The sequence below is a fragment of the Hirsutella rhossiliensis genome, assembly GCF_020360975.1.
Source record: "Hirsutella rhossiliensis strain HR02 chromosome Unknown scaffold00002, whole genome shotgun sequence".
In the NCBI taxonomy this organism is placed as follows: Eukaryota; Fungi; Ascomycota; class Sordariomycetes; order Hypocreales; family Ophiocordycipitaceae; genus Hirsutella; species Hirsutella rhossiliensis.
This window is the reverse complement of record NW_025408668.1, coordinates 4,615,065-4,640,578: the sequence shown is the minus strand read 5'-3', so window position 1 is coordinate 4,640,578 and position 25,514 is coordinate 4,615,065. Positions and strand designations below refer to the sequence as shown.

The following is a 25,514-nucleotide window of genomic DNA, read 5'->3' as shown; positions in this document are numbered from 1 at the left end:
TGTGCAAGTTGTCGTGTTTGTGTCCGTCGCCCTTCGGTTGCTCCTCCTGTCGCGTGAAGACCGGCTTGTAAACGTGTCTACTGAATCGAAGATGGTTGAGCGTGGCTCTCCACGCCCGAACCTTCGGCTCGGTCGCACCTGCGGGGATTGATTCCATAGTCATGAGTGGGTTGGAGATGAAGGGTGGTAGCCGGGGCAATGTGGTGAGCTTGTAAACGATTTTGATCTACGATGCTGGCGGTGTCACAACAATGCATCTTCTCGATTTGTATCTACTTCCCATACAACATCTTCCCCTTTGGCACACGATAAATCACGGCTGTCTCAAGCAAATACTGACCAATATCCTTGTCCTTGGTAACATCATTGTCCTCATTACAAGTCCAGATGACTGGTATACCCATGCGAATGGTCCGCTGCTCGCGGTACTTGCCTGTGGCGGTGATGTACTCCTGACAGCCAGCAAGGTCACGCTTGTAGGGAAAAGCCCTCAACTTGATATCGTTGAGGACAACATGTGTAATGTCCGGCTTCATGAGTTCATCCATATTCCACTCACCCGTCATGTGAGCTGGACGACCAAAGGAAAGAGCCCACTCGGTCTTGCCAGAGCGGGGCCGACCGACGATGACGAGACATGTCGGACGACCAAGCCGGGCCACGTCAAAGTTCTTTGCCGCCACTGAAGCAACCTTCTCGGCACCTTCCAGGGTAAGGGAGGAAAGGAAGGCGCATGGGGTTTGGCAGAAGGACCCTTCTTGGTCCTCAAGAAAGCCTGGCAATTCGCATGGTTACGTACCCACCAGGACTTGAAATGCGTCTTGAGCAGCGTCTCCGCCTCCTCGCGGGACTCCGTCTCAACCGCCTGCTCCAAGTACTTGTCTTTTTCCGACGCCGTCGTCGTCTTGGGACCGATCCACTCGCCAAAGACGTCGCCACCCTTGGCGATATAAGCCTGCACGCACTGCAGGAAGTACGCAGGCGTCTCGTTCTCCGGCTTCTTGTGAATGTTGATCGACGTCGTGTCCACCTCACGACCATCCTTTACATCAATCCAGACCCTGAACTTTTCACGGGCGTTCCTCCAGTGCACGCGGGGCTCGAACTTGAGCATCACATGATAGTGGGGAGTGCCATCCTCATGCAGTTCCTTGCAGCCGTAGACCTGTACTGTTCCTGCCTGTCCAGTCCTGCGGTTAACCCGTGGCAGGCTCGGCGCCAGCGACTCTCGTAGATACCTGTGGAACTCCTCTGGGTCTTCGACCCGGCTGCGGGTGTAGGTGACAAACGCCATGTTTGCATGGAACACAAAGTCTTGATGCTTCTCGGTCACTCCGGGGATCTCGCGAGCATCCCTCTCGACAGACTCATAACCGCTATCACTAGCAGGAGGATCAACCTCCATGGTGGAAGACATCGTTCCTCTCTCTATCTCTCTCGCTCTCTTTGCCACGCAGGAAACGAGACTCAAGGAGACAACTCATCCGAGTTCAACATTGGGGCACCTTGCCCGCTTTATACCCTCCGGTGTCATTCTGTCCGGGCGTCTGCCCCGGCCAGTAGTGGATACATGCAAGTTACGCAAGCTACACAAGCTGTCTTTCCATGGACGGCGTGATCCCTCTAGGCTCATTCGCTCTTAGCACTGCGTCGCTCCCCCCGTCGCTTCCGCCTATGACTGCAGTAAATCACGTGCGTTCAATCTGCCTAGTGACTGGGCCGTTGTGCCATGGCCCCCTATAAACCAAACTTAAGTAATAGGGGGCCTGGGGGTAGAAGGGACTCCGCCCCTCTACTGTCTTCTCCCTCCAGTCGAAGTCCCAGTGTCCTCGTTCCTCTCGTCCAAAACCTCCCTCCTGTCGGTTTTTCTCGCTCCGCTCAGACAAAACTCCCTCTGGTCGTGGCCCAACGGTGTATTGCTGAGTTGTAGATGTTCCGTGTGAGTGGGTGGTGGAGTGACCTTGCCGGTGTGTGTTTTCTTCGTGCGTGGACTCTTTACAGTGTATTGTGTTTGGTGCGTCCCGTGCCCGTTGGACACTTGCTCCTCCCGTCGCCGGAAGACTTTCTTGTGAACGTGTGACCCGGTTGAAGATTCTTGCAGGGTGACGCTTCGCTGCTTCCACGTCTCGACCTACGGCCTCGCCGCACCCCCTTCGGGGGTTCTGTTCGTATCTCGGAAGGGATTGTAGATATTAGTCTGTAGCCGAGGCAGTGAATGATCTTGTAAACGGTTTCAGGTACAGTATTTCGGTTGTTCTACTGGGAAACGGGTGTAGGTGAACTTGTAAACGTGTTTGGAGTACTTGTAAACGCTCACGATTGAAGGAAAAGAGTCTCCGTCGCATCGCTTCCTCGCCGACGATTGGGAGTCTGCGACCTAACTTGACAGGCCGAGAATCGCACTCGCTCTACCAGTCCCTTGCCTAGGCTCCGCGGAGAACATGTACGGGCATAAACATAGTTACTTGTGAACAAGCAAAGAGACGACCGAGTCAGCTACGTGGTCGGCCTGCACGCACTCCTCCATCCTCGAGATGAAGCCACCGTGATTACCCATTCGGGAAGGTCGTGTAGTGACCCGGAGTATTCCATTACACCTTCTAGTGGGCATTCCTCCCGTCACCTTGTCTATCCTGCTCCAAATCAAATCCTATAGAACTGTTACCAGATGCTGCACGAGGCAAGACCGGACACTCTCGTCTCCAAACTCCTGTAGCGTCCCTCCGTCCTGTAGCTTCCCCAAGAGAACTCGCTTCACATCCTTAGTGAGCCGCTGTAGATGCACACCAGCACAGCAAGAGAGGCGGGCTGCCCCGCCATGCCAAGGCTCAGGGTCATGCGGGACGTGCTCCCTCACGTAGCTACGGAGAGAGTCTAAGTGTGCCTCACTCAAGCCGTTTCCAGCTCCCGCTTCCAAGAACATCGCGTACTGCGACCATCCATGCCGGTTCCACTGCTCGGATCCCCAGAGGGAAAAAGAGAAATTGCCCAGACGGTCGGACAAATGCTCCCGTATCGTCGCCGGTGAACGTCGCTCGACCTCGCCTAGGTCCAAGAACAAGAAGACCCAACGCTGACACCAGCGCTGGTCTCGCAGTGGCCGGCACATGCTTCCATGGATGCAACATCCTTCCTGCTTCGCGCAACAGTACACCACCACCTTGGGTTCGTACCCCGTTCCCACGACCTCACGGACTAGTGCGTCCTCTCGCCGCAGAAGCTTGTCCCAGCCCTCTCCGCCGGTCCCCGCGTCCTCCTTTCGAACAACGCGAGCGTCCCGCATCATCGCAATGAATGCCGGTCCAGAAAATACGGTGCTCCCTTGCACAAATGTCTCCGACTGAGTGCGTATCGTCCAGCGTCTAACGTGTTGCGTCCTGCGTCGACATACGCGTAAAGCATCAAACCTTTCCTAGGTCTGACGAAGGGAAAAAAAGAGAGAACCGTCTGGGTTCTGTAGTGGGTGGGCGGCAGCCCGTGCCTTTATACCCTCCGGTGTGGTAAAGTTGTCCGGGTGTCTACCCCGTCCAAGAGTGGATGTGTACGCAACCACTGCGTTGGAAGCTACCCAATGAACGCGCGTTGTCGGTCCCCTCCCCCAGCTCTTATGACAACCTTCTCTCGTTCCACTCCCTTTCGGTCTATGACTGCATGGATACTTACGTAACCTGCCTAGTACGTTGGGCCGTTGTGCCATGGCCCCCTATAAACCAAACTTAAGTAATAGGGGGCCTGGGGGTAGAAGGGACTCCGCCCCTCTACTGTCTTCTCCCTCCAGTCGAAGTCCCAGTGTCCTCGTTCCTCTCGTCCAAAACCTCCCTCCTGTCGGTTTTTCTCGCTCCGCTCAAGCACCTCCCTCCGGTCGGGGTGGCCCAACGGGTATTGTTTGTGTGTGGGTTGTATGGGAGTGGTACCTTGTTCAGGGTTTGTGGGCGCGTGTAGTGTATTGTGTGGTCCGTCGCACTTCGTTTGCTCCTCCTCACTGTGTACTGCTCTCGTGTAAACGCGTTACTCAATTGAAGTCTCGTCAACGTGGCTCTCCACGTCCGAACCTACGGCTCGTCCGCACCCCCTTCGGGGGGTTGATTCCATAACGATGAAATGCCCTGCGGGGCTTAAGCTCAGTGTGGAATTCTCAGAGTCAATTCACTTGTAAACGCTTGGGCTGTCTACGTGTGATGTGAAGGCTACGATATGGGTGGTGTTGAGCTGTAGCCGGGGATAGGTGTATCATGTCAAAGGCGTGTTGCAAGGACTTGGGCAATTGTCAGTGAACGTGAAGCAGATTACGGTCATGCAGCGTGTTTCTGCTGGCAGCCAATCATGAAACCAGTTACGTCTATTCAGTCGTGCACCTCTGTCTGTCGCGTCGAGTGCCGATAAGGGCATGAAGCCATTCCCAAGTCCCGTTTGGGCAAGCAGAGGGGGTCATCCTGGCGATGTGGAAACCGGCCATTCTACAACACTTGAAGGCCCCCCGCGAACAGTCTACAGGCCCCGGCGCTGCTACGTGCATCGTTACCAAAAGTTGGCCCAGTGGTCTCCCGTGTCTCTGTCGGCGAGTGGGCTACAGTCGATAAACGATTCAAGCCTGCTGCTCGATGATTCCTCAGGGCAAATCCATCTCTGGGAGAATGAACAAGGCCACGTCTCCTCCAAGCGGTTGCTGTGCGAGGCCGCAAGGAAGTAGTCAAGATGCAGCCCCCTCCACTGCACGTAAAAAGGAAGAACATGAGTTCGCTCTGTCAGGAGACGAGGAAACAGAATCTTTTACCACATCGTAAAAGAAAAGACAAAGGAAGGTGTTACCGAGAGGCCCTCACGGGTTAAAGCAACCAGGTAAGACGGAGGAGAGAATCTCCTCTACTGCATCCAAGGATTAGCCTCCTGGCCGGGGTGCGGTTGTCGACGGAGCGCCCGGAGCGCGGAGTGCATTCCCCAGTCCTCAAGAAGGGAAACAAGCGGGAGCGAAGCCCCAAAGGGGCGCAGTGGAAGCGCGTGCACAGGACACCAATCGAGTTCCTCTCCGCGGGAACAGAACGGCAACCTTGCGTCCCGGAGTGCCGTGGACCTGTCCGTCCACACCGGATGCTTCCTACTAGAAGAAATGAAGGAAGAAGGACAAAACAAGTCTGTCCAGGTGTCCCACCTTTTTGCCAGTGTTCGTCTCCCGCCCTCACTTGCTTACGTCTTTCGACTCGTCGCACCGCCAAGTGCTATTGTTTCCTCTGGGTTCCCATACTCTCGGTATGTTTTCATGGGGTCTCGTAGCCGCAGGCACCGTGTCCTCTCGTCGTAAAAGCCTCACGGCTTACCTTTCTTTTCGAGGCGTAACAACGCCCTCTCCTCCGGAAAATGAAGAGAAAGAAAAAGAGAACCGTCCATGTTCTGTAAGAGTGGGCGAACCCTGGGTTCTTATACCCTCCGGTGTGTGTGTGTTCTCCACATGTGTCCGGGGCTCCCACCCCGTCATATGACCTGGACGTGCATGGAAGCTGACGCAACCTACACCGCAGAACCGACCTGGTCTCTCCAGTCCCATTGGTCGTTAGGACTGCCTGCATCCGCTCCGCTCCTTTCGGCCTAGTACTTCTCTCCTGCCGTGTCCGACATTCCGTTCCTATGGGCTGGGCCGTTGTGCCATGGCCCCCTATAAACCAAACTTAAGTAATAGGGGGCCTATGGGTATGAGTGACTCCGTCCCCCATACAGTTGCCCTCCCGCCGGTCGGTCACAGTGTCCTCGTTCCACTCGTTCAAAACTCCCTCCGGTCGAAGGGCTCCTTCCAGTCGCGGCCCAACGGTGTAGCGTTTGTATGTGGAGTGTATGGCGGAGTGACTTCCGTTTCTGTTTGGTGTATTGATTACGGTCCGTCGTGTGCCCCTTGCGGGACACCTACTCCTCTTCACTTTGTCGAGTGCTCTTGTGAACGCGTTACTCAATTGAAGATGGTGAGCGCCACTCTTCACGTCCACACCTTCGGCGTGTCCGCACCCCCTTCGGGGTAATGTTCATAGTCATGGAATGCCCTGCGGGGCTTATCCTCAGTGTAGAGTCCTTAAAGGGGTTTTGATCACTAGCTTGTGCCGCTTTCTTGTAAACGCTTTCAAAGTGTACGTGGAAAAATCAGGGCTACGCTGCTTGTTATCTCGGTGATGGCCGGGAAGAGGGTAAGTAATGAAGGTGTGCAGCCAGTACAGGCACCGAGAGAGGCAATTCGACTACGGCATCGGTCACCCGTGTTCTGTTCGGCCGCAATCCCGAAGCAAGTCAAATGGCGACGCATTCATACGATTGGTTTCAAAGCGTGGCAGGAAAGGTCCCGTACAAAAAGCCCCGTAACAGCTATGGAAAAACAGCCTAAGAATCTACCGCCAGGGAGTCCAAAAGCCCGAAACCCCTCAGCGGACCAGCGTATCCAAGTGCTGATGGACGCGGAACTCGACCGTGTCAATGTCCTCGCCAGCGGACCAAACCCAGAGCGAGGAGTCGAGAAGGAGATCGTACTGCTTGCGCCAGTGACGATAACTCCACCAAGGGATCATCTCCAGCCATTCTACGGCCAATTCCAGAGAGGCATCGACGCCGGCGCAGCATGAGAGGAAATCCTCCGTCTTTACCCTGGCCGCATCTAAATGCGAACCGTCAATGGCACCTACAAGAACGACGGCGATCCAACACCCCGCCTGGTCATCTGCGAGAGACCATATTCTACAGCCGAAACCGGCAGGGGGAGCAAGGCAGAAGGCCACGTCCTTCAAGGCCTGAAGAGAGTCAAAATGGACCATGGATACCGTCCAAAATGCACCTGCTCCTTGCAAAGAAGCCTGCAGGATGTCGCCGGGGCGGAAAAGCCTCGCCGCGTCCACTCCGGAGTGGAACACCTCCGTCAACGAAGGAAGCGCCGGCCCTTCCCCAAGTTCCAAGGCGAAAGAGGAGGGCGTATCGCTGCTGCTCTCACAGGCTGACCACTTGTCACCACCGTCGGCCTCGTAGTCTTCGGCGTCATGCAGTAGACGTTCCGGTTCTACAACCGGAAAGGAAAGACTTGTACACGGCATTCTCAACGAGCGTGTAGCAGAATGTCTCACGACGAGTTTATCTCCTAGCAGGAGGTGGCACGTGGTCTGTGCAGCCGTCCGTGTTCGTCAGCGAACAGTATTCTGATAACATGTTTTCCTCCCGAAATCGAAGCGGTGCTTTTCCCACACAGAAAAGGAGATGTTTTACCTGTAAGAAGACGTAGCTTTTCGCCCAAGCTCAGCACATGCACCCCGTGCGTGAAGAGTGAAGGATAAATGGAAGACCATCCCAGGTCGCCGTCGAGGGGGGCACCCCCAGGTCTTTATATACTCCCGTATCTCATGTGTCCGGGTGCTGCCCCGGACGTGTATGGATCCGTCATGCAACCCTTTGGGAAGCTGGACGGGTAGACCCGCGTTGTCGCTCTTCTCCAATCAGCGGTTAGGACCACCTTCATCCGCTCCGCTCCTTTCGGTCTAGCACCTCCATTTCTGCCCTTTGCAGGACATCCATTCTCTATGGGCTGGGCCGTTGTGCCATGGCCCCCTATAAACCAAACTTAAGTAATAGGGGGCCCAAGAGTAGCAGTGACTCCCTCACTCCTACAAGGTCCTCGCTGCCTGCTCGTACCAGTGTCCTCCATCCAGTCGTCCGTTCTCGCTCCGCTCAAGCACCTCCCTCCGGTCGGGGTGGCCCAACGGTATTGTTTGCAGTGTGCTTGTATGGCGGAGTGACTTGAACTGGGGTTTGTGTGTGTGCAAGTTGTTGTGTATGGTCCGTCGCCCTTCGGTTGCTCCTCCTGTGGTGTATCTACTGGCTTGTGAACGGGTCTACTCAATTGAAGATGGTTGAGCGTGGTCTCCACGCCCGAACCTTCGGCTCGGTCGCACCTGCGGGGATTGATTCCATAGTCATGAGTGGGTTAGAGATGAAGGGTGGTAGCCGGGGCAATGTGGTGAGCTTGTAAACGATTTTGATCTACGATGCTGGCGGTGTCACAACAATGCATCTTCTCGATTTGTATCTACTTCCCATACAACATCTTCCCCTTTGGCACACGATAAATCACGGCTGTCTCAAGCAAATACTGACCAATATCCTTGTCCTTGGTAACATCATTGTCCTCATTACAAGTCCAGATGACTGGTATACCCATGCGAATGGTCCGCTGCTCGCGGTACTTGCCTGTGGCGGTGATGTACTCCTGACAGCCAGCAAGGTCACGCTTGTAGGGAAAAGCCCTCAACTTGATATCGTTGAGGACAACATGTGTAATGTCCGGCTTCATGAGTTCATCCATATTCCACTCACCCGTCATGTGAGCTGGACGACCAAAGGAAAGAGCCCACTCGGTCTTGCCAGAGCGGGGCCGACCGACGATGACGAGACATGTCGGACGACCAAGCCGGGCCACGTCAAAGTTCTTTTGCCGCCACTGAAGCAACCTTCTCGGCACCTTCCAGGTAAGGGAGGAAAGGAAGGCGCATGGGGTTTGGCAGAAGGACCCTTCTTGGTCCTCAAGAAAGCCTGGCAATTCGCATGGTTACGTACCCACCAGGACTTGAAATGCGTCTTGAGCAGCGTCTCCGCCTCCTCGCGGGACTCCGTCTCAACCGTCTGCTCCAAGTACTTGTCTTTTTCCGACGCCGTCGTCGTCTTGGGACCGATCCACTCGCCAAAGACGTCGCCACCCTTGGCGATATAAGCCTGCACGCACTGCAGGAAGTACGCAGGCGTCTCGTTCTCCGGCTTCTTGTGAATGTTGATCGACGTCGTGTCCACCTCACGACCATCCTTTACATCAATCCAGACCCTGAACTTTTCACGGGCGTTCCTCCAGTGCACGCGGGGCTCGAACTTGAGCATCACATGATAGTGGGGAGTGCCATCCTCATGCAGTTCCTTGCAGCCGTAGACCTGTACTGTTCCTGCCTGTCCAGTCCTGCGGTTAACCCGTGGCAGGCTCGGCGCCAGCGACTCTCGTAGATACCTGTGGAACTCCTCTGGGTCTTCGACCCGGCTGCGGGTGTAGGTGACAAACGCCATGTTTGCATGGAACACAAAGTCTTGATGCTTCTCGGTCACTCCGGGGATCTCGCGAGCATCCCTCTCGACAGACTCATAACCGCTATCACTAGCAGGAGGATCAACCTCCATGGTGGAAGACATCGTTCCCTCTCTCTATCTCTCTCGCTCTCTTTTGCCACGCAGGAAACGAGACTCAAGGGAGACAACTCATCCGAGTTCAACATTGGGGCACCTTGCCCGCTTTATACCCTCCGGTGTCATTCTGTCCGGGCGTCTGCCCCGGCCAGTAGTGGATACATGCAAGTTACGCAAGCTACACAAGCTGTCTTTCCATGGACGGCGTGATCCCTCTAGGCTCATTCGCTCTTAGCACTGCGTCGCTCCCCCCGTCGCTTCCGCCTATGACTGCATGCAATCACGTGCGTTCAAGCTGCTCTATGGGCTGGGCCGTTGTGCCATGGCCCCCTATAAACCAAACTTAAGTAATAGGGGGCCCGGGGGTGACAGTGACTTCCCGTCCCTTTGTGTCCCTCACCTCCGGCTCGGTACTGTTGACTCCGTCAAAGGGCTCCCTCCAGTCGTCCAACTCGCTCCGCTCATACAAAACTCCCTCCGGTCGTGGCCCAACGGGTACTGTTTGGGTGTGGAGTGTATGACCGAGTGACTTGGGGTGGTGTGTTCGTGTTGGTATTCGTCACTCGGTCCGTATTCACGATTGTTCTTTGGTGTGACTGTGTTGTTGGGAGTCCGTCGCGCACCCTGACGGATGCTCGCTCCTCTTCTCTGTGTAGATTCCCTTGTAAACGTGTTTACTCGATTGAAGTCTCTTGAGCGTGGCTCTCCACAGTTCGACCTTCGGCCTCACTGCACCCCCCTTCGGGGGGGTTGATTCCATAGTCGTGATGTGCCCTACGGGGTTTATCCTCAGAGTGGAATTCTCGGAGTCAATTCACTTGTAAACGCGTGTCATGCACTTGTAAACGGTCTGAGGCCGCTTTAGGAGGACATTGAATGTCCTGGTATTGTCATAACCATTCAGTATAAATACACGCTTCTTGTTCCATTGAGTGATCTATAACACCACGATCAAGCAGGGTGGTTACTTCTTCGCAAGGCCGGGCGCATCTTCTCCCGTCTCCAAGGCGTGCAGCACGCGAGCCCACAAACGCCGAAACTGATCCACAAACAGTTTGTACATGCTGACGCTGTGCACATGTCTCGCTAGAATAGCCAAGGTAAAGTAGCTGTGAGCGCACCATAGCGCGTCCACCTGCTCGTCATTCATCGCGATTTGTTCTTGAGGATTCTCCCGGCGAAGGAGCAGATTGCAACAAGGTCTGTCCTGCAGAGAGCAGTGTGCGAGGTCCGGAAAACCCCGTAGACGAGTCCGCGGAGAACCGAAACCCGATCGTCCGGGATTGGATTCGCCGGCATGCGCGAGTTCGTGGCGTTCTGCAAGAAGAGATGGACAAACGAGTCCACGCCGTGTTCCAAGCACACGCGCTCACAGCAATCATAGGGGTCGTCACGGTCGCTAGCCACCCACAAGCCGCTAGCTTGCACCTGGGGCTGAGTGTCGTACTTAGACGTCGGCAGGACGTGTCGGGTCGCGAAGCGCGCAATCGCAAGCTTCCGTCTGCAGGACGGTAAACGAACGAGTCATGTCGTCATCCTTGACCTCAAGGACGTCGTGCGCCCGGTCAAGCTCTCGCTTCACCTTCGGACGTTCTCGGGCAATGCTGCCCAAGAACCAACAGTCAAAGCCAAACCCCTCCTTCACCGGCAACGTTGACTCGGTCCACAGAGAATCAGGGTACAAAACCCCCCACAGGGCCTCCGTGCCCAGCATCGTGATCTGACGAGGAAGAAGTGTCCGACACAGTGCGTTCCTTGACCGGGAAGACAACTGTCCCAGCAGCGGTATTTGCCGTGACGCACAAGCGAACCTCGGAGGTCTACTCGACTCCCTTTTAGCATAGTCCCGTCCTCCGGGTGGGAGGTTGGCTGCCCACGAACCAAACGATGGGCAACGTAGAGAAGAGTCTTCGTGCTCCTTGACGGAAAAGGCAGTATGGGCATCAAGCCAAAGAGCAGCCTGCTCGAGATGGGAGAGAACGGACCGTCTGAGGTCGGAAGGAAGTGGGCGGCACGCCCTCTTTATGTACTTCTGCGGAAGTGTGTTCCCCACTCGTGTCCGGGTTCCGACCCGCACAGCATGTGATGTGTATGCAAGCCAAGGCAAGCTACACTCTGTGACGTACCATCCTTCGTCCCTCTGATTGGTTCTTATGACCAAGTATTTCCCCGCCTGTTCAATACTGCTATGTACATCACTTCTGCCCCTTGCGGGACTTTCCGTTCCTATGGGCTGGGCCGTTGTGCCATGGCCCCCTATAAACCAAACTTAAGTAATAGGGGGCCTATGGGTATGAGTGACTCCGTCCCCCATACAGTCCACTCCCGCCTGTCGCGTACTGGTGACTTCCCTCCGGTCGTCCCAAACTCGCTCCGCTCAGACAATGCTCCTTCCAGTCGCGGGCCCAACGGGTATTTGCTGGGTGTGGCGTGTATGGTGGAGTGACTTTGGTTTGGGGATTGAGCGGGTGTAGTGTGTTGTGTTGTATCCGTCGCTTGCCCCTCCGAGAGAGGGACAACTGCTCCTCTCATCTTGCAAGGTAATCTTGTAAACGGATTGACTCAATCGAAGATAGGTCAGTGTGGCTCATCACGCCCAAACCTTCGGCTTGGTCGCACCCCCTTCGGGGGGTTGATTCCGTAGCTCTGAAATGCCCTGCGGGGCTTATGCTCAGGGTCGTGTCCCTTGCAATGTGTTATCTTGTAAACGTATAGGTCTACTTGTAAACAGGGGATGAAAGAATAGTCTACGTGGAGGTGTATACCCGGTGTCACCGTGTCACCGTGTCACGACCCTCGGCATTGAGTGGTAGCCAGTATGGAAGTGAATTTAATCATAACTCTTCATGCACATCAATGTAGCCTGGCCTTGAGTGAAGGTATCGTGAAGTCCCCATCCAGTTATTCCTCCTGAACACTGACGCTTTCAAATGTCCAGGACCAGGACAGAAAAAAGGAAGAAATTAAAAAAAAAGTAGTCAATCCATTACACAGCCCTTGTCACCACGCCTGAAGCGAGCTTCAACTGTCTCCGTCTCTCTTCGACACGACCCCTCGGGACCTCGCCGAGATGGGTCAACAGGTCATTGACGGCTGCCACTACGGTGCGTATCCCTAGTCAGCACAGCATCCCTCGCACTCGGTAGTCGATACTTACACTGCAGTCGCTCAAGGCGATCCAAGGTCTCTGGGAATTGATCCAACGGCTCACCGGTGAGGACGCTGTAGAGGGGTTCCAACTCCATGTCCGCGCGGACGACAGTGCTGTTCTGCGCCCGAATCACTGCGTTTCGGTTGCTGCGGAAAGGGTGAATGAAGGTCAGCAATCCCCTGCTGATGGAGGGCCGAAAGGTGGACAGTCTACTCACGAGACGGTGACCTTGCGATCCAAGCCATCCATTCGACGGTCTACCTGATCGAAGCGACGCTGCATCGTTCTTTCCAGCGCTCCGATGCGCTCCAGTACCGTTTGGAGGGTCTCTGCCAGGCGAGCACCGCCATCGACGGCGGGGAGATTCCGACACCGATCGAGATGGTCCGCAGCCGTCCTCAAGCCGCCTGCCGCCTCAGAGAAGTCGGGCTGATTCAGGGCCTCTTCCATGGCTGTCGAGGGATATGTAGCGCCGCAAAAGAGTATCAATCACTCGGTATGTCCCCAGGGGAAAAAGCAAACCCCACTTTGCCGAGGTGACGTCTGTCCCTTGACGTGTACGTGTTGACCCAACAACACCAGAGGTGCGCGTGATCAGCTGACCTGCTCCATTGCTTACCAAAGCGAAGTCTGCCGGACTAACTTAACTTATTGTTGATCCCAATCCTTATATAAGGTATCCACCTACCTTGCGTCTTCTTTTCACCTGAGAAAAGGCAGTGCACTTGCAAAGTCCTCACGGAATTGAAAGGAAAAGAGATTCAAGTCTTCCCGACGGAACGCTCTGCTCGGGGGGGTGTCCTCCCCTTTATATGGCTTGTTCCCAAGCCCTTTGTGTAGTATCTGTCCGGGTCTCTCGCCCGTCCAGTTGTGGAGTCATGCAACCACTACGTGCAAGCTGACTTGTTGACGTGGTACAGTCCCTCCGTCCCGTACCTTCTTAACACCTCGTCCCGTCTATCCTTTCCGAGACTGCTAATAACTACATGGAAGCTGAAGCAACCTGTCTATGGGCTGGGCCGTTGTGCCATGGCCCCCTATAAACCAAACTTAAGTAATAGGGGGCCTGGGTGTCCGAGTGACTCCGTCCCTCTCACTGACTTCGCCCTCCAGGCTCGTACCATTGACTCCGTCAAAGGGCTCCCTCCGGTCATCCAACTCGCTCCGCTCAGACAAAACTCCCTCCGGTCGTGGCCCAACGGGTTGTGTTTGGATGTAGCTGTCCCGTCTGTCTACGCGCAAGAGTAACTTCCGTGTCCTTTTGTGTGTTGGGTCTCGTCCCTTGCTCCCCTTCGGTCGCGGTCCTCCGTCCCGTGACTGTGCATGTGTTCTTGTAAATGTGTTACACAATCGAAGTCTCGTGAGCGTGGCTCTTCACACCCAGTCCTGCGGCCTGTGTGCACCCCCTGCGGGGGGTTGCCTCCATAGTCATGAGTGGATTGTAGATGTGGGTGGTAGCCGGGGCAATGAAGCTTTCTTGTAAACGGTTCAGGGTTCTCGAATGAAGTCTACGATCTGTTTGGGTCTCGAAGATGATTGAAAGCGACTAAAGGAGTGTGCAGTCCTCGGTGAAGGGTCGCGTCTATATCATGCTCTCATGCTTTTCGATAGCCGAGTGGGCCAAAGTACGTTCAGACTGCGACCTCCACGAAAACAATGTGTACGAGAAAGTTCATATTTACTAATTGGTACCCCTTACCTGCAAAATGCTCGTCCGCAAAACCCTTCCCCACGCCAACGATCCACCGTTTCCGGGGTCGAGATCAGGGACTGTCTTGACGCCAACCACGTGTCCCTTTCTCCTTCCGAGACGAGCTCAATCACAGCGACGTACGCGCTGTTCCAACATGGACAATAGTACCCCTTGCCTTTCGATCCTCGGGCTCTGGAGCATCTCTCCTGTTCGTCGGTCGCTGCCTGACAGTAACCTAAATAATGCTGCACCGCATAAATGACTTCTCGCGTCTGCATGGGGCCGACGAGAGGCGAGGCGGGATCAAAGAGTAGAACCATGGAGCAGTCCCGGGCTCCTTCCCCAGAGGAGTCATCAGACAACTTGATCCAGACGTCCGCCGTCACCGCCAGAGAGTCCTGCAACTCCTTCCGGCACAAATCCATCGCCACGAGGTCTCGGAATGTAAAGTAAACAGCCACGGCAACGACATTGCCTGCGGCTAAGAGGGGGGGGAGCGGTTTCCAAAGCGTCCTTTCCGACTGCTCAAGGTGAAGTGTCTGGCTCCCCGGCAGCTTGTTAGCAAGCCAGACGAGATGTTCGACCAAACGACCTGCTCCGTGACTCTTGGGCACGAAGCGATTGCCCCAAAGCAAATCGTCCCGCTTCTGTTCCTCAGACTTGGATGGGCGCTCCTGCTGGTATGTCGCCATGACCAGCGTATATAGTTGTGTCTCTCGACACGGAGGTACTGTCCCTGGTGTAACAGGGGATGGAATCTTACCCACTCCGCAAGTCGTACTCGAGGCGATACTCCCGGAGATCTGAGCGGAACCCGCCGGGTTGTGAGAGTGAAAGGGCCGCTGTCTAGCTTTTCCAGAATGGCTACTCCTTGCTGCGTAGGACAGGCAGACTAGGGCTGCCCGCTTGCATCCAAGCAGATTCAAATGAAGAGAAGCGCTGCTGGTGTCTCCTCCAGAAGAAGTAGAAAGAAGAGAGAGACGATCTCTGAGATCTGTTTCGAGGGGGAGGGGACAGCCTCCTCTATATACTCCGTCTGCCGTCTTCCCGACCGGTGCTCTCCACCTCTGTCCGGGGACCCCCCCCTCCCACTTTTCCCCACCAGCCAAGGCAGTTGGGTGGGTGTGTGGAAGCGATGCAACCCACACTCTGTGGCCGACCTCCTCCCGCCGGTCTGATTGGTCGTTAGGACTAGGTCACTTTCCCGCCTGTCAAGGACCTCTAGTACTTCATTCCTGCCCGTGCGGTCATCCATTCTCTAGTGACTGGGCCATGGAGCAGAGGCCCCCTATAAACCAAACTTAAGTAATAGGGGGCGCATGGGTCAAAGTGACTTCCCGTCCCTTTGTGTCCCTCACCTCCGGCTCGGTACTGGTGACTCCCTCCAGTCGTCATTCTCGCCTCCGGCTCAGACAGAACTCGCTCCGCTCGTGGCCCAACGGTGAGAGTGTGCTGGGGTTGTAGATGTTCCGTGTTAGTGGGTGGTGAAGTGACTTGCGTTTGCTTTGCGGTGTGTACTGTTGTGTGTCCGTCGCATGCCCTGCGGACATTCGCTCCTCTTCACTTGTGTGGATTCCCTTGTAAACGTATTTACTCGGTCGAAGACTGTCAGTGTGACGCTTCGCTGCTCTCCACAGCCAGTCCTACGGCCTGTCTGCACTCCTTCGGAGTAAATTCCGTAGTGATGGAATGGCCCTCCGGGGGTGATCACACAGAGTAGAACCCTTGCAGTATCGGCTTAGGTAAAGGATTCAGCCTATGCTCCTTGTTGATTACTATCCGTAGCCCTATGAGTGCGGCTGAATACATCCTGGGTCAAAACAATGCAAGTTTACCATATATCACTCTAATAAGTATCCTGTATTCTGTGTTCTGTAGCGATGCAGACCAAACTGAGTGGGGATGAAGTCATCGTCACCACCAAAAGCGGTAAGTGGGGGTTTTCCAGAGAGGGTCGGCTACCCCGTCTCACAAGAAGACGGCCGACCGGGGCAAAGACTGTGCTGCCCAGAAGACGAGAGTAAAAAATGGCGCGATGCAAACCACTGTTCCTTCTTCTTCTCCGGAACAAGCTCGATGAGAGCAGAGCGTGCGCGCTGCCAAGAGGGACCCTTCTCTCCCCTTGTGGAACAATAACCCAAGAAATGCTGAACGGCTCGCACCACTCCCTCCATCTCCAACGGCCCTTCCAAGGGTGAGGATGTATCAAAGAGCAAGACCATAGTACAATCCTGCTCTCCGGTCGCCGAAGTATCGGGCCACTTTTGCCACACGTCAGCGGCCACCGCCAAGTTCTGCCGCAGCTCTTTCCAACAGATATCCATGTCGTCGCGATGGTTGAAAAGAAAGTAGACGGCAACAACAACAATGTTCCCTGCGCCCACACAGGGGTCGCGAGAAGGCGAAAGCCTCTTCGTCAACTTAGCGAGATCCAACATCTGACCCTCGTATAGCTCCTTAGCAAGCCAGAAAAGACTCTGAAAGAGAGAGCCGGCTCCGCCACTCTCGGGTACAAACTCCTTGCCCCAGAAGAAGTTGTGGCCCTTGGCTCCTTGCACCCGCTCCTGCTGATGTGCAGCCATGTTGCCATGGGTCGTCATTGTGAACCCCGTAGATAGTGTCTCTGGGACACAAGAAGAGACTCTCGTCCGGCGACGCCCCGAGAATGGTAAGAGGGCCACTCCGTGCGCCGAGAAGAGACAAGAACTCTCACGAGTGGTGACGAAAAGAAGCCCAGCTCCAGCTAACAGATGAACAAGACGCACGCGGTGCAGTAATAAAATGTAATGAAAGGCGAACCTACCGTGGTTCAGACACAAACTGAGGCGGGCATCAAAACCCTTAAGTACATGTCTCCGACGTGTTGCTCAACAACCACTTTACCATCAACAAGGCATTTGCACGATGCAGACGAGCTGCATCCACGACCATGATCGCCCCGCTCTCCTTATGCTCCGCCTATGAAATATGTCCGGGTCTCCTGCCCGGTCAACTGTGGCAATGGATGACGCAATGCTTGAACCCTGGTGCACCACCCAGTCAAGTGTGGATGTGCAGTGAAACTATGTAACCTGCACAAGACGTACCATCTTCCGTCCCGTTGATTGGTTCTTATGACCAAGTATTTCCCCGCCTGTTCAATACTGCTATGTACATCACTGCGTCCCCTGTCGGGATCTTCCGTTCCTATGTGCTGGGCCGTTGTGCCATGGCCCCCTATAAACCAAACTTAAGTAATAGGGGGCCTGGGTGTCCGAGTGACTCCCTCACTCTACCGTCCCTCCGCCTCCAGCTGCGGTACCTTTGACTCCCTCCAGTCGTTCAAAACCTCCCTCCGGTCGAAGGGCTCCTTCCAGTCGCGGGCCCAACGGAGAGTGTTGGATGTAGCTGCTCGGTCTGTTTGTGTGGTGGAGTGTACCTTCCGTCTGTGTGCGAGTGACTGGTGTCTGTTGCTGTGTGCGTGTATCGTGTGTCCGTCGCTTGCCCCCAAGGGGACAATTGCTCCTCTTCACTTGGTACTACTCCCTTGTGAACGTCGCGACTCGATTGAGGATTCGTCAGTGCGGCTCCTCACGTCCACACCTTCGGCGTGTCCGCACCCCCTTCGGGTGTAATGACCATAACGATGAAGGGCCCTACGGGGTTTATGCTCAGAGTGGAGTACTTGCAATGGATTATCTTGTAAACGAGGATTGAGTCTACGATGCTGGGTGGTATCTATCGGTAGCCGGGTGGTTCCAGGTGCGGTCATGGTCATGAGATTAGGTATTGATGTTCCGAAGTGGCAGAGTCAATCCACACGGTGACTCAAAACACGACTTGCGGGCGTATCGATGGAGTGCAAGAAACGAGGTCATCGCGACTACTGGACCAGAATGGCGGGGATGACCACTCAAGACCTTCACATCATCCGCCCGAGTCTACACACTGGGAAGTTCGTGCTGTCTGCATCTATGCTATCCCAGGACATAGTCTACTCCCCTATCAATTGTTGCCCCAGCGCGTCTATTAACTGATAGTCGCTGACGTCTAGCACGTCCTTTCTCGTCTCGTACCAGGCAGCGGCCTGCCAATGCGGAACCAGTTCGCACGATACGTCGGTGGCCGTCCGTATGACTTCGTCCACAGGAGGCTCAGAAACACGACCGAGGAGAACTCGTAGCTCCTTGGCCAACTTGGCTTCCGTCCAGACGCCCTCAAATCCCCGAGGGGATTCAATGAGGAGGAGCATGCAACAGTCGCCTTGACCCCAGGTCTCACGCACGAAGGAATCCCACTCCGTATCGTTCATGTGTCCAGAGAACGAGCGGGGACGCCCCGCATGACAGTTCCAAGAAAACCATACATGGGCGAAACCCTCCAGCCTGTCAATTAGAGACAGCCAGCATGCCAGCAGGGCATCGAGGGAGGGAAAAGAGAGCAGAAATGCCGGGTCGCTTGGCCCGGATATGTGGACCTCGTCTCCGGTCGGACGAAAAAGGGACAGGGTGGGAACTCCCCGAGGCCGGACACAGTTGCGAAACTCCTTGCCGCAGCACTGGCAAGCGCAGGCGACGCAGTCCAGATCCGCATACTTAGATGGGAATAACACCTTGTCCTCCCAAGGCAATGAGGCGGGCGATGCACATCCCGTCGGCTCGGTCTGCGAGTAGAAAGACTGCCACGAGTCCATGATGAGTCTCCACCGGACCGCGTCCTGTTCTATGGAGACTAAGGCAAGCTCTAGCCAAGAGCAATGTTTCCAGGGAGAAAAAGTCGGGTGGTCCCTTGACCAGAACGCTCCCACGCAGATCAACTCGATAAGACGAGTTCAAGGTACGATTCCACTGAGAATTCGTCGCTTCGTCCGTGCTTCTGTGCGGCACTTCGTAAAATACCTTACAACAAAGAAGAAACCTTTCTCAGGTTTGATGGAAAATGAGCGGGCGCCTCGACCCTTCTTTATACCTCCCGTGAGTTGTTGTCCGGGTTGCACCAACCCGGCCATGTGTGGAGCAGTCGTGGAAGCTGCGCAACCCGACCAAGTGTGACGTACCATGTTCTCTCCGCTCCATTGGTTCTTATGACTCACTTCTTTCCCCCCTGTCAATCCGTGCTAGTACTACAGTCATACTAACGTAAGCTGTCTATGGGCTGGGCCGTTGTGCCATGGCCCCCTATAAACCAAACTTAAGTATTCGGGGGCAAAGGCACAGAGTGACCTCCCGTCACACCCATCACTCCCCTCCAGGTCGTGTACCTTCTCCTCCGTCGAACTCTCCCTCCGGTCGATCAACTCACTCCGTTCGTGGCCCAGAGGTACTGTTTGTATGTGTTTCGTACGTGCCCGGTACTTTTCAATTGTGTTCGCCTGGCTCACTCGTTCCCTTGCTCTCTACGATCGCTCGGTCAAGCCTCTCGTCTTATGTCGTCCAGTGTAGTGTCCGTCGCGCGCCTTTCAGACGCTTGCTCCTCCCGTCGCGTGAAGACCGGCTTGTAAACGTCGTACTCAATCGAATATCGTGAGTGTGACTCTTCACAGCCAGCCCTTCGGCCTGTCTGCACCCCCCTTTGGGGGGATTGCCTCCATAGTCGTGAAGGAGTCCTCCGGAGGTGATCTTCAAGTCTGTCCCTTGTAAACGGGATTGGGTGAGCTTGTAAACGGGTTAGGTCTACGATATGGGTGGTGTTGATCTGTAGCGGGGTGGGTGTGATCATAGAAGGAGAGAGCATGTGACGAAGAAAAGTCAAGTTCACTTCAATATTAAGAGATCCATGTGCGCATACTATCTGCACTTCGAGAGGTGAAGCTATCGTGACATCCGAAAACGGAAACTACTCAATCTCAATCGAGCAAGTCGGCCTCTACAAGCCGAGTACACCCGCAGCGCCGACGCTGTGTTCGAAAAGGACCACCAAACGAAAGAAAAAGCTGCACGACTGCATCAAGCCCGTCATACCTCCCATATGCCCGTGTCAACCATGTCGTCCCAAAAATGGTCCAACAACTGACGAGAACCCGAGTGGACGACATCCTCCCTCATCATGTCCCGGAGCCAAAGGGACACTTGCGTCTGCATCTTTCCGACGCAGCAAGAAAGCGGTGCAAGGATGAACCTCGAGAGTCCCGCATTCTCCGAGGCGACCATAGGAGGGGCTGCCGCCAGAAGTGTCTCCAGTCTATCGCCATCCTTGGAGCCGAGCCTCCGTTGTCCGGGTCTAGGTAGAGCAACACTCTGTGATGGAAAAGGCCGCCCCGTGCAGACTGTGCCGCCGAGTAACAGAAGTCTCTGGGACCTAGGCATCCGCTGAGTTTCTCCGAAAGCGAAGAAGTCGACAGACTGTGTCTCGTGACCGAGTGGATGAAGACCCAACGTTTGCACCAGCGCTGGGCTCGGGAGGCAGAGCAAGACCGGTGACTGCAGCAGTAACAAAGCCAGGGCCTCGGCATGAAGCCAGAAAGATCGTCCGCAGGACATGTCGCGTGCAAAGGTGGCAGTTCCATGCTGCCTCCCCACTGACAAGGGGAGGAAAGACTCCCGTCCAAAGCGAGACTCCGTGGGTGCGATGTCAGACCTAGCCGGCGCTACTCGATCGCTGGATAAGAAGTAACAAGAGCTGTGCTCCAGCACAAGTGAAAACCCATGGCGAAAAACCTCCACCGGTTGCACAATCCTGTGTGACGTGTCTCTCCCCCGCTTGGGCTCGGATGCCGGGTGGGCAGAGCGTTGCGTGTGGACTCCTTCAAAGAGTCGGGAACAGGCAAAGGTGATTCCGCAGGGAATCAAATCACTCCGCTGACTGCCCTCCGGGAAAATGAGTAGAAAACGAAAAAAACCATCCTCGGTTCCTGGAAGTGGGCGAAGCCCTCTTCTTATTTGTCTCCGACGCGTACAGTGTCCGGGTTCTGAACCCGTCCAGTTGTGGAGTGGTGGATACGTAAGCCCTGCGGGCAAACTATCCAATCAGTAACGGCCGTCTCCCCCCCTGGTCGCCTGGCTCTTAGCACTACCTTCGCTCCTTCCCGTCCCTTCGGTCTAGTACTTCTCTGCGTCCCTTTTGCAAGGATCTTCGTTCCTATGTACTGGGGCTGGGCCGTTGTGCCATGGCCCCCTATAAACCAAACTTAAGTAATAGGGGGCGCGGCAGTCAAAGCGACCTCCCGTCTCTTTGTGTCCCTCACCTCCGGCTCGGTACTGTTGACCTCCCTCTGGTCGTTCAAAACTCCCTCCGGTCGATCAAGTCGCTCCGCTCCTGGGCCCAACGGGTATTGTTTGTGTGTGTTCTGGGTGGTGGAGTGACTTGAGTCTGGCTTGAGCGGGTGTTGGAGCGGTTGAGTGTCCGTCGCGCACCCTCCCGGATGCTTGCTCCTCCTGTGCTGAGTCGACTCCCTTGTAAACGACATGCTCGATTGAAGTCTCGTGAGTGTGGCTCTCCACACCCGCCCCTTCGGCGCGTGCGCACCCCCCTTCGGGGGGGTTGTGTTCGTATCTCGGAAGGGATTGTTGGTAAGGGTTGGTAGCCCTTGGAGAGTATTATCTTGTAAACGCTTGGGAGAATTCTTGTAAACGGTGGATGTCTACGTGGAGGGTTGATGTCTGGTTTACTATCTTATATAATTTTGTCTGTAGCCCTTGGAATACATTCTCTCGTCTATCTCTCTGAACTGCTCTACATGTCACTCTCTGATGCTTTCCTGCAGCGAGTCACGAGGCGTTCGAGTTCAATCCGTGTGCGTCCAGGTGACGAGTACGAATCTACTTGTGTGCATTGCTCCAAGTGTGTGCGGTCTGATCGGAAGTGGAAGGTATCGTAATGTCCAGGGTGGTTTTCCATACCCAAGTATGGAAATACCCTTTCCATACTATGGCATGGACAGGGTATGGATATGGATCCATAGTATTTCAATGCTCAGTCAATAATTGGCCAAATTGCGCCACTGACCGGGACCCCTACAGCTCCATCGTCCAGGGTCTGAGGGCCTTGAACCCCGCTAATTCCCACACAAACACAAATCGCTTTCCCACCACTTTGCACCAACGCGTCGGACGAATCAGTTGTCGAACTATGGATTCTGCAAGTGTGCTATCCTTCTTCGATGCTGAATCTATATTGTCGGACTCTACGACATCAAGATCTCGCAATACAAGAGGCAAAGCGGCTATCGCAACGTGGAAGCATGCTCGCGTTGCAGCAGAGGGGGAGGAAGAGTTTAAGGGCCGAAATCGTCTTCTCTATTGCAGCCATTGTCCCCAGACGAACCCGTACAGCACTTCAGTTACCACTAACTTTCGAAAACATCTGGAGGGTAAGCACGATATTCGAGTCGTGGAAGATTTGACCCCTCTTCAATCATCCATCTTTGAGGGGTTTGAGCAACTCTACCAGCAAGCACGGGAATTGGGCCACACAACGGAGATTGAGTCGGAGGTCTTCAAACGCTACCTGGACCAAGACAAGATAAACAAAGCCTTAGCTTGGCTGATCGTCGCACGAAACCTTCCTTATCGAATTGTCGAATCCGCGAATTTCACCTCTTCATTTCGACCTTGAACCCGGTCGCGAAGGACCATCTCCTTCCGCCCACTCGACTATTCCACGAATTATCGACAATCATTTCCAGTCGGCCAAGGATATCGTGCGAATGAAGCTCCAGTCAGCAAAATCCAAGGTTCACCTCTCGCTTGACATTTGGACGTCCCCCAATCGGCTCCTTCTTCTCGGAGTTTGCTCCCACTTTGTTGACCACGCACAAGAAGCACGACGGAAAGCTCTCCTTGCACTTCGGCCTGTGGCGAACCATTCCGGGGAGGAGCAATTCGTTACACTTCTTCCCATCTTGCGGGACTTTGGTATTCTGCGACGCCTTGGAAGCATCGTTGGGGATAATTCGAGCACGAATGACACCCTCTGCCGGGCAGTGAGCACGTATCTCAAGGAAGAGGGCGTCAAATGGGATCCTGAAGTTCACCGCCTCCGATGCCTAGGCCACGTTATCAACTTGGCAGTTCAAGCTTTCCTGTTCCAGAATTCTATTGACTTGAAAGAGGGCGAAATATGCGAAGACGCAGATGACCTGGCAAAGTTCAAAGGCAGCGCACCGAATTTCGCCGCCTTGGACCACTTGGTAAGCTCCACAACCTGGTTGTCAACATCCGGAGTTCATCAGGACGCAGTGGAGAGTTTATGGAACTCGCTGAGAGGGCATTCCACTTGACAATCGTACGAGGTGGAATAGCTGGTATCAGATGCTGCATGTTGCCACTCAGCAGGAAACTGCCAGCGCTCTGGACACCTACACCAAGAATCATTTCGAAGATCTTTCTGCGGATTTTCTATTGCCGGAAGATTGGGCCCGGCTCCGAATAATTGAGAAGATCCTTCAACCGTTCGCCCGAGCGACATTAGCAACACAAGGGGATCATGCGACCCTGGACAAAGTGCTCTTCACGATGGACGTCTTGATCCGATGCTTTGATGAAGCCCTGGTACCATGCCTTCCATTCCTCTGATCTCCTTGTGCAAGCGCTGAGATGGTGCAATAGGTCACGTACAAATCAGACACCGAGCTGTCCTTTAGGATCAAACGAGGGTGGGAAGTCTTTGACAAATATTATAGCAAGACAGAAGCATCGCCCTATTATGCAGCTGCCTTGATCCTTCATCCCAGCTATCGCACAACATACATCCAGGCAAATTGGAAGAAGAAGTGGCAAAACCTGCGTTCAAACAGGTCAAAGACCTTTGGCTCACATACCGAGACACTGTGGATGGCTCCTCTCGCAACATTTACTAGATGACGATGATGACGAGGACCTTGACGCGTTTGATCGCATTTCAAGGAACCTGCAGAATTGCACTCGACCGTCAAGCCAGGACGAGTACGAAGATTACATTTCATGTGATCCGTACGACATTACGCCGACGACGGCCTTGTCATGGTGGCTTCAAGAGCAACAGAGAAAACGATGGCCCAAGCTATCACAAATGGCCATAGACATCCTATCAATGCCGGCGATGAGTGATGAACCTGAGCGGGTGTTCTCAGGGGCGCGTCGCACAATCTCATGGGAAAGAGCCCAATTGGACGCGAAACAAGTCGAAAAGGGAGAATGTTTAAAGCATTGGCTCAAGAACGATATCTTGCAAGGGGCCGAGGGTGGTGGCGGGTCCCCAGATTTTGGGTAAAATCCTGGCTCAACTTCTACGCCTGTTTCCTGCAAAGGAGCAAATTTCTGCTTGGCATCCCCTTGACCGGTCGTCTGTCATTACGTTCACGTTAACTGTTCCTTGATTTTTCATTGATTCATGTCGTGTTTGGCACGTTTTGCCGAGACCATATAGGTGAGCTGTTGCGGGATGCGCACGGACCAAGAATGGGAGTAATCAAACATACACTCCAGATTTTCAAACATACACTCCCGACCTAAGCCCCATTTGGAAGAAGACCCCGCCACCAAAATTTGGCGCGCGCTTTCCCAACGCCGCTGCCGCGGCTGCCTGCCTAGATATATTGTCGCATATCACGCCCGTGTCAGTTCCTGAAACCTTATGCTCGATCACTGCCACTGCTGCGCCGCGGCTTCGCCGCAATGATCGGGGTATATATTGTTGCACGAATGTGTGCATCCAATTCTTTTCCTTTCCTTTGTTCTTTAGATAATTCTCATCAATTGACTGATGCCACAAAGATCAACCGCTGTCACGTGCGAGGTGTGGGACACTATTGTCTGACATATATGGATTCTATCTGCAATTATTACCAACGCCGGAAGATGCATCCCTTAGAGTCATTCAATTGAAGCTATCAATAAGCCCGGCCCGATCGATCTTCCGATATATATACAATATGCATATAATGGCGGAAGGTCTTTGCCTACCTCTGTGACTGTGACTGTGACTGTGAGGAAGGATCCGTCCGACGCGGCGGAGGGCGAGGCACGTAAGGAACGAATTTGTGACCGGCCTGCCTGCTAGTTTTGTATGGTGCCGTGTCCCTCTGATCCCCTAGCTGCTGGAAATGCTCCGTAGCCGTCTCGTGAGACTGTGCCGGCGGCTGTGCCCACATGAAGCCGTCGTGATGTGCCTGTGACGAGGGAGGCGGTTCTTGCCACTGTGACGGCGCCGGCGCCTGTACGTATACAGGCACAATTGGTGTAGGCGGTGGCATCACATAGTATCCTGTGACGGCGGCGCCGGCTGTGGAAGTGAGGGCATCGTCGTTTGGTATCCCTGTGACACCAGCGGCACCTGTGGAAGTGAGGGCACCTGTGATAACAGCACCGGCGTTGCTGCTGCTTGTGACTTGATGAAATCACCGATCTGCTGGGCAAGATCGTCAACCCGGCTGCTCACGGAAGCAAGTGTATTCGACCTCTTGTTCATGATAGTGGTGCCTGTGCCCTTCCTCTTCTTCTTTTGCGTCTCTGGTGGCCGTGATACGAGCTCTGGGTTGGCTCTATGCTCCTCTTGCTCCCAAGCACTAAGGATCCGGCCCGTAGATGC

General features: G+C 54.5%; 4 protein-coding genes across 4 annotated transcripts; all 4 read right to left on the bottom strand.

Annotated features, from left to right (window-relative positions):
• Window positions 1-272: 272 nt before the first annotated feature.
• HRG_02128 (geminivirus rep catalytic domain-containing protein) lies at window positions 273-1,405 on the bottom strand (the record flags this gene model as incomplete). The annotated part of the gene is made up of 2 exons (XM_044860599.1): window positions 273-671; window positions 800-1,405. The coding sequence occupies 2 exons, from the start codon at window positions 1,403-1,405 to the stop codon at window positions 273-275; spliced, it is 1,005 nt and encodes a 334-aa protein (XP_044724232.1).
• A 6,452-nt stretch (window positions 1,406-7,857) lies between these two features.
• HRG_02127 (geminivirus rep catalytic domain-containing protein) lies at window positions 7,858-9,180 on the bottom strand (the record flags this gene model as incomplete). The annotated part of the gene is made up of 3 exons (XM_044860598.1): window positions 7,858-7,913; window positions 8,116-8,458; window positions 8,575-9,180. The coding sequence occupies 3 exons, from the start codon at window positions 9,178-9,180 to the stop codon at window positions 7,858-7,860; spliced, it is 1,005 nt and encodes a 334-aa protein (XP_044724231.1).
• A 2,992-nt stretch (window positions 9,181-12,172) lies between these two features.
• Window positions 12,173-12,787, bottom strand: HRG_02126 (uncharacterized protein; the record flags this gene model as incomplete). The annotated part of the gene is made up of 3 exons (XM_044860597.1): window positions 12,173-12,285; window positions 12,344-12,483; window positions 12,555-12,787. The coding sequence occupies 3 exons, from the start codon at window positions 12,785-12,787 to the stop codon at window positions 12,173-12,175; spliced, it is 486 nt and encodes a 161-aa protein (XP_044724230.1).
• Window positions 12,788-16,235: 3,448 nt separating this feature from the next.
• On the bottom strand, window positions 16,236-16,630 carry HRG_02125 (uncharacterized protein; the record flags this gene model as incomplete). Its single annotated transcript, XM_044860596.1, has 2 exons — window positions 16,236-16,291; window positions 16,345-16,630. 2 exons carry the CDS (start codon window positions 16,628-16,630, stop codon window positions 16,236-16,238), a joined length of 342 nt encoding a protein of 113 aa, XP_044724229.1.
• Between the last annotated feature and the right edge of the window lie 8,884 nt (window positions 16,631-25,514).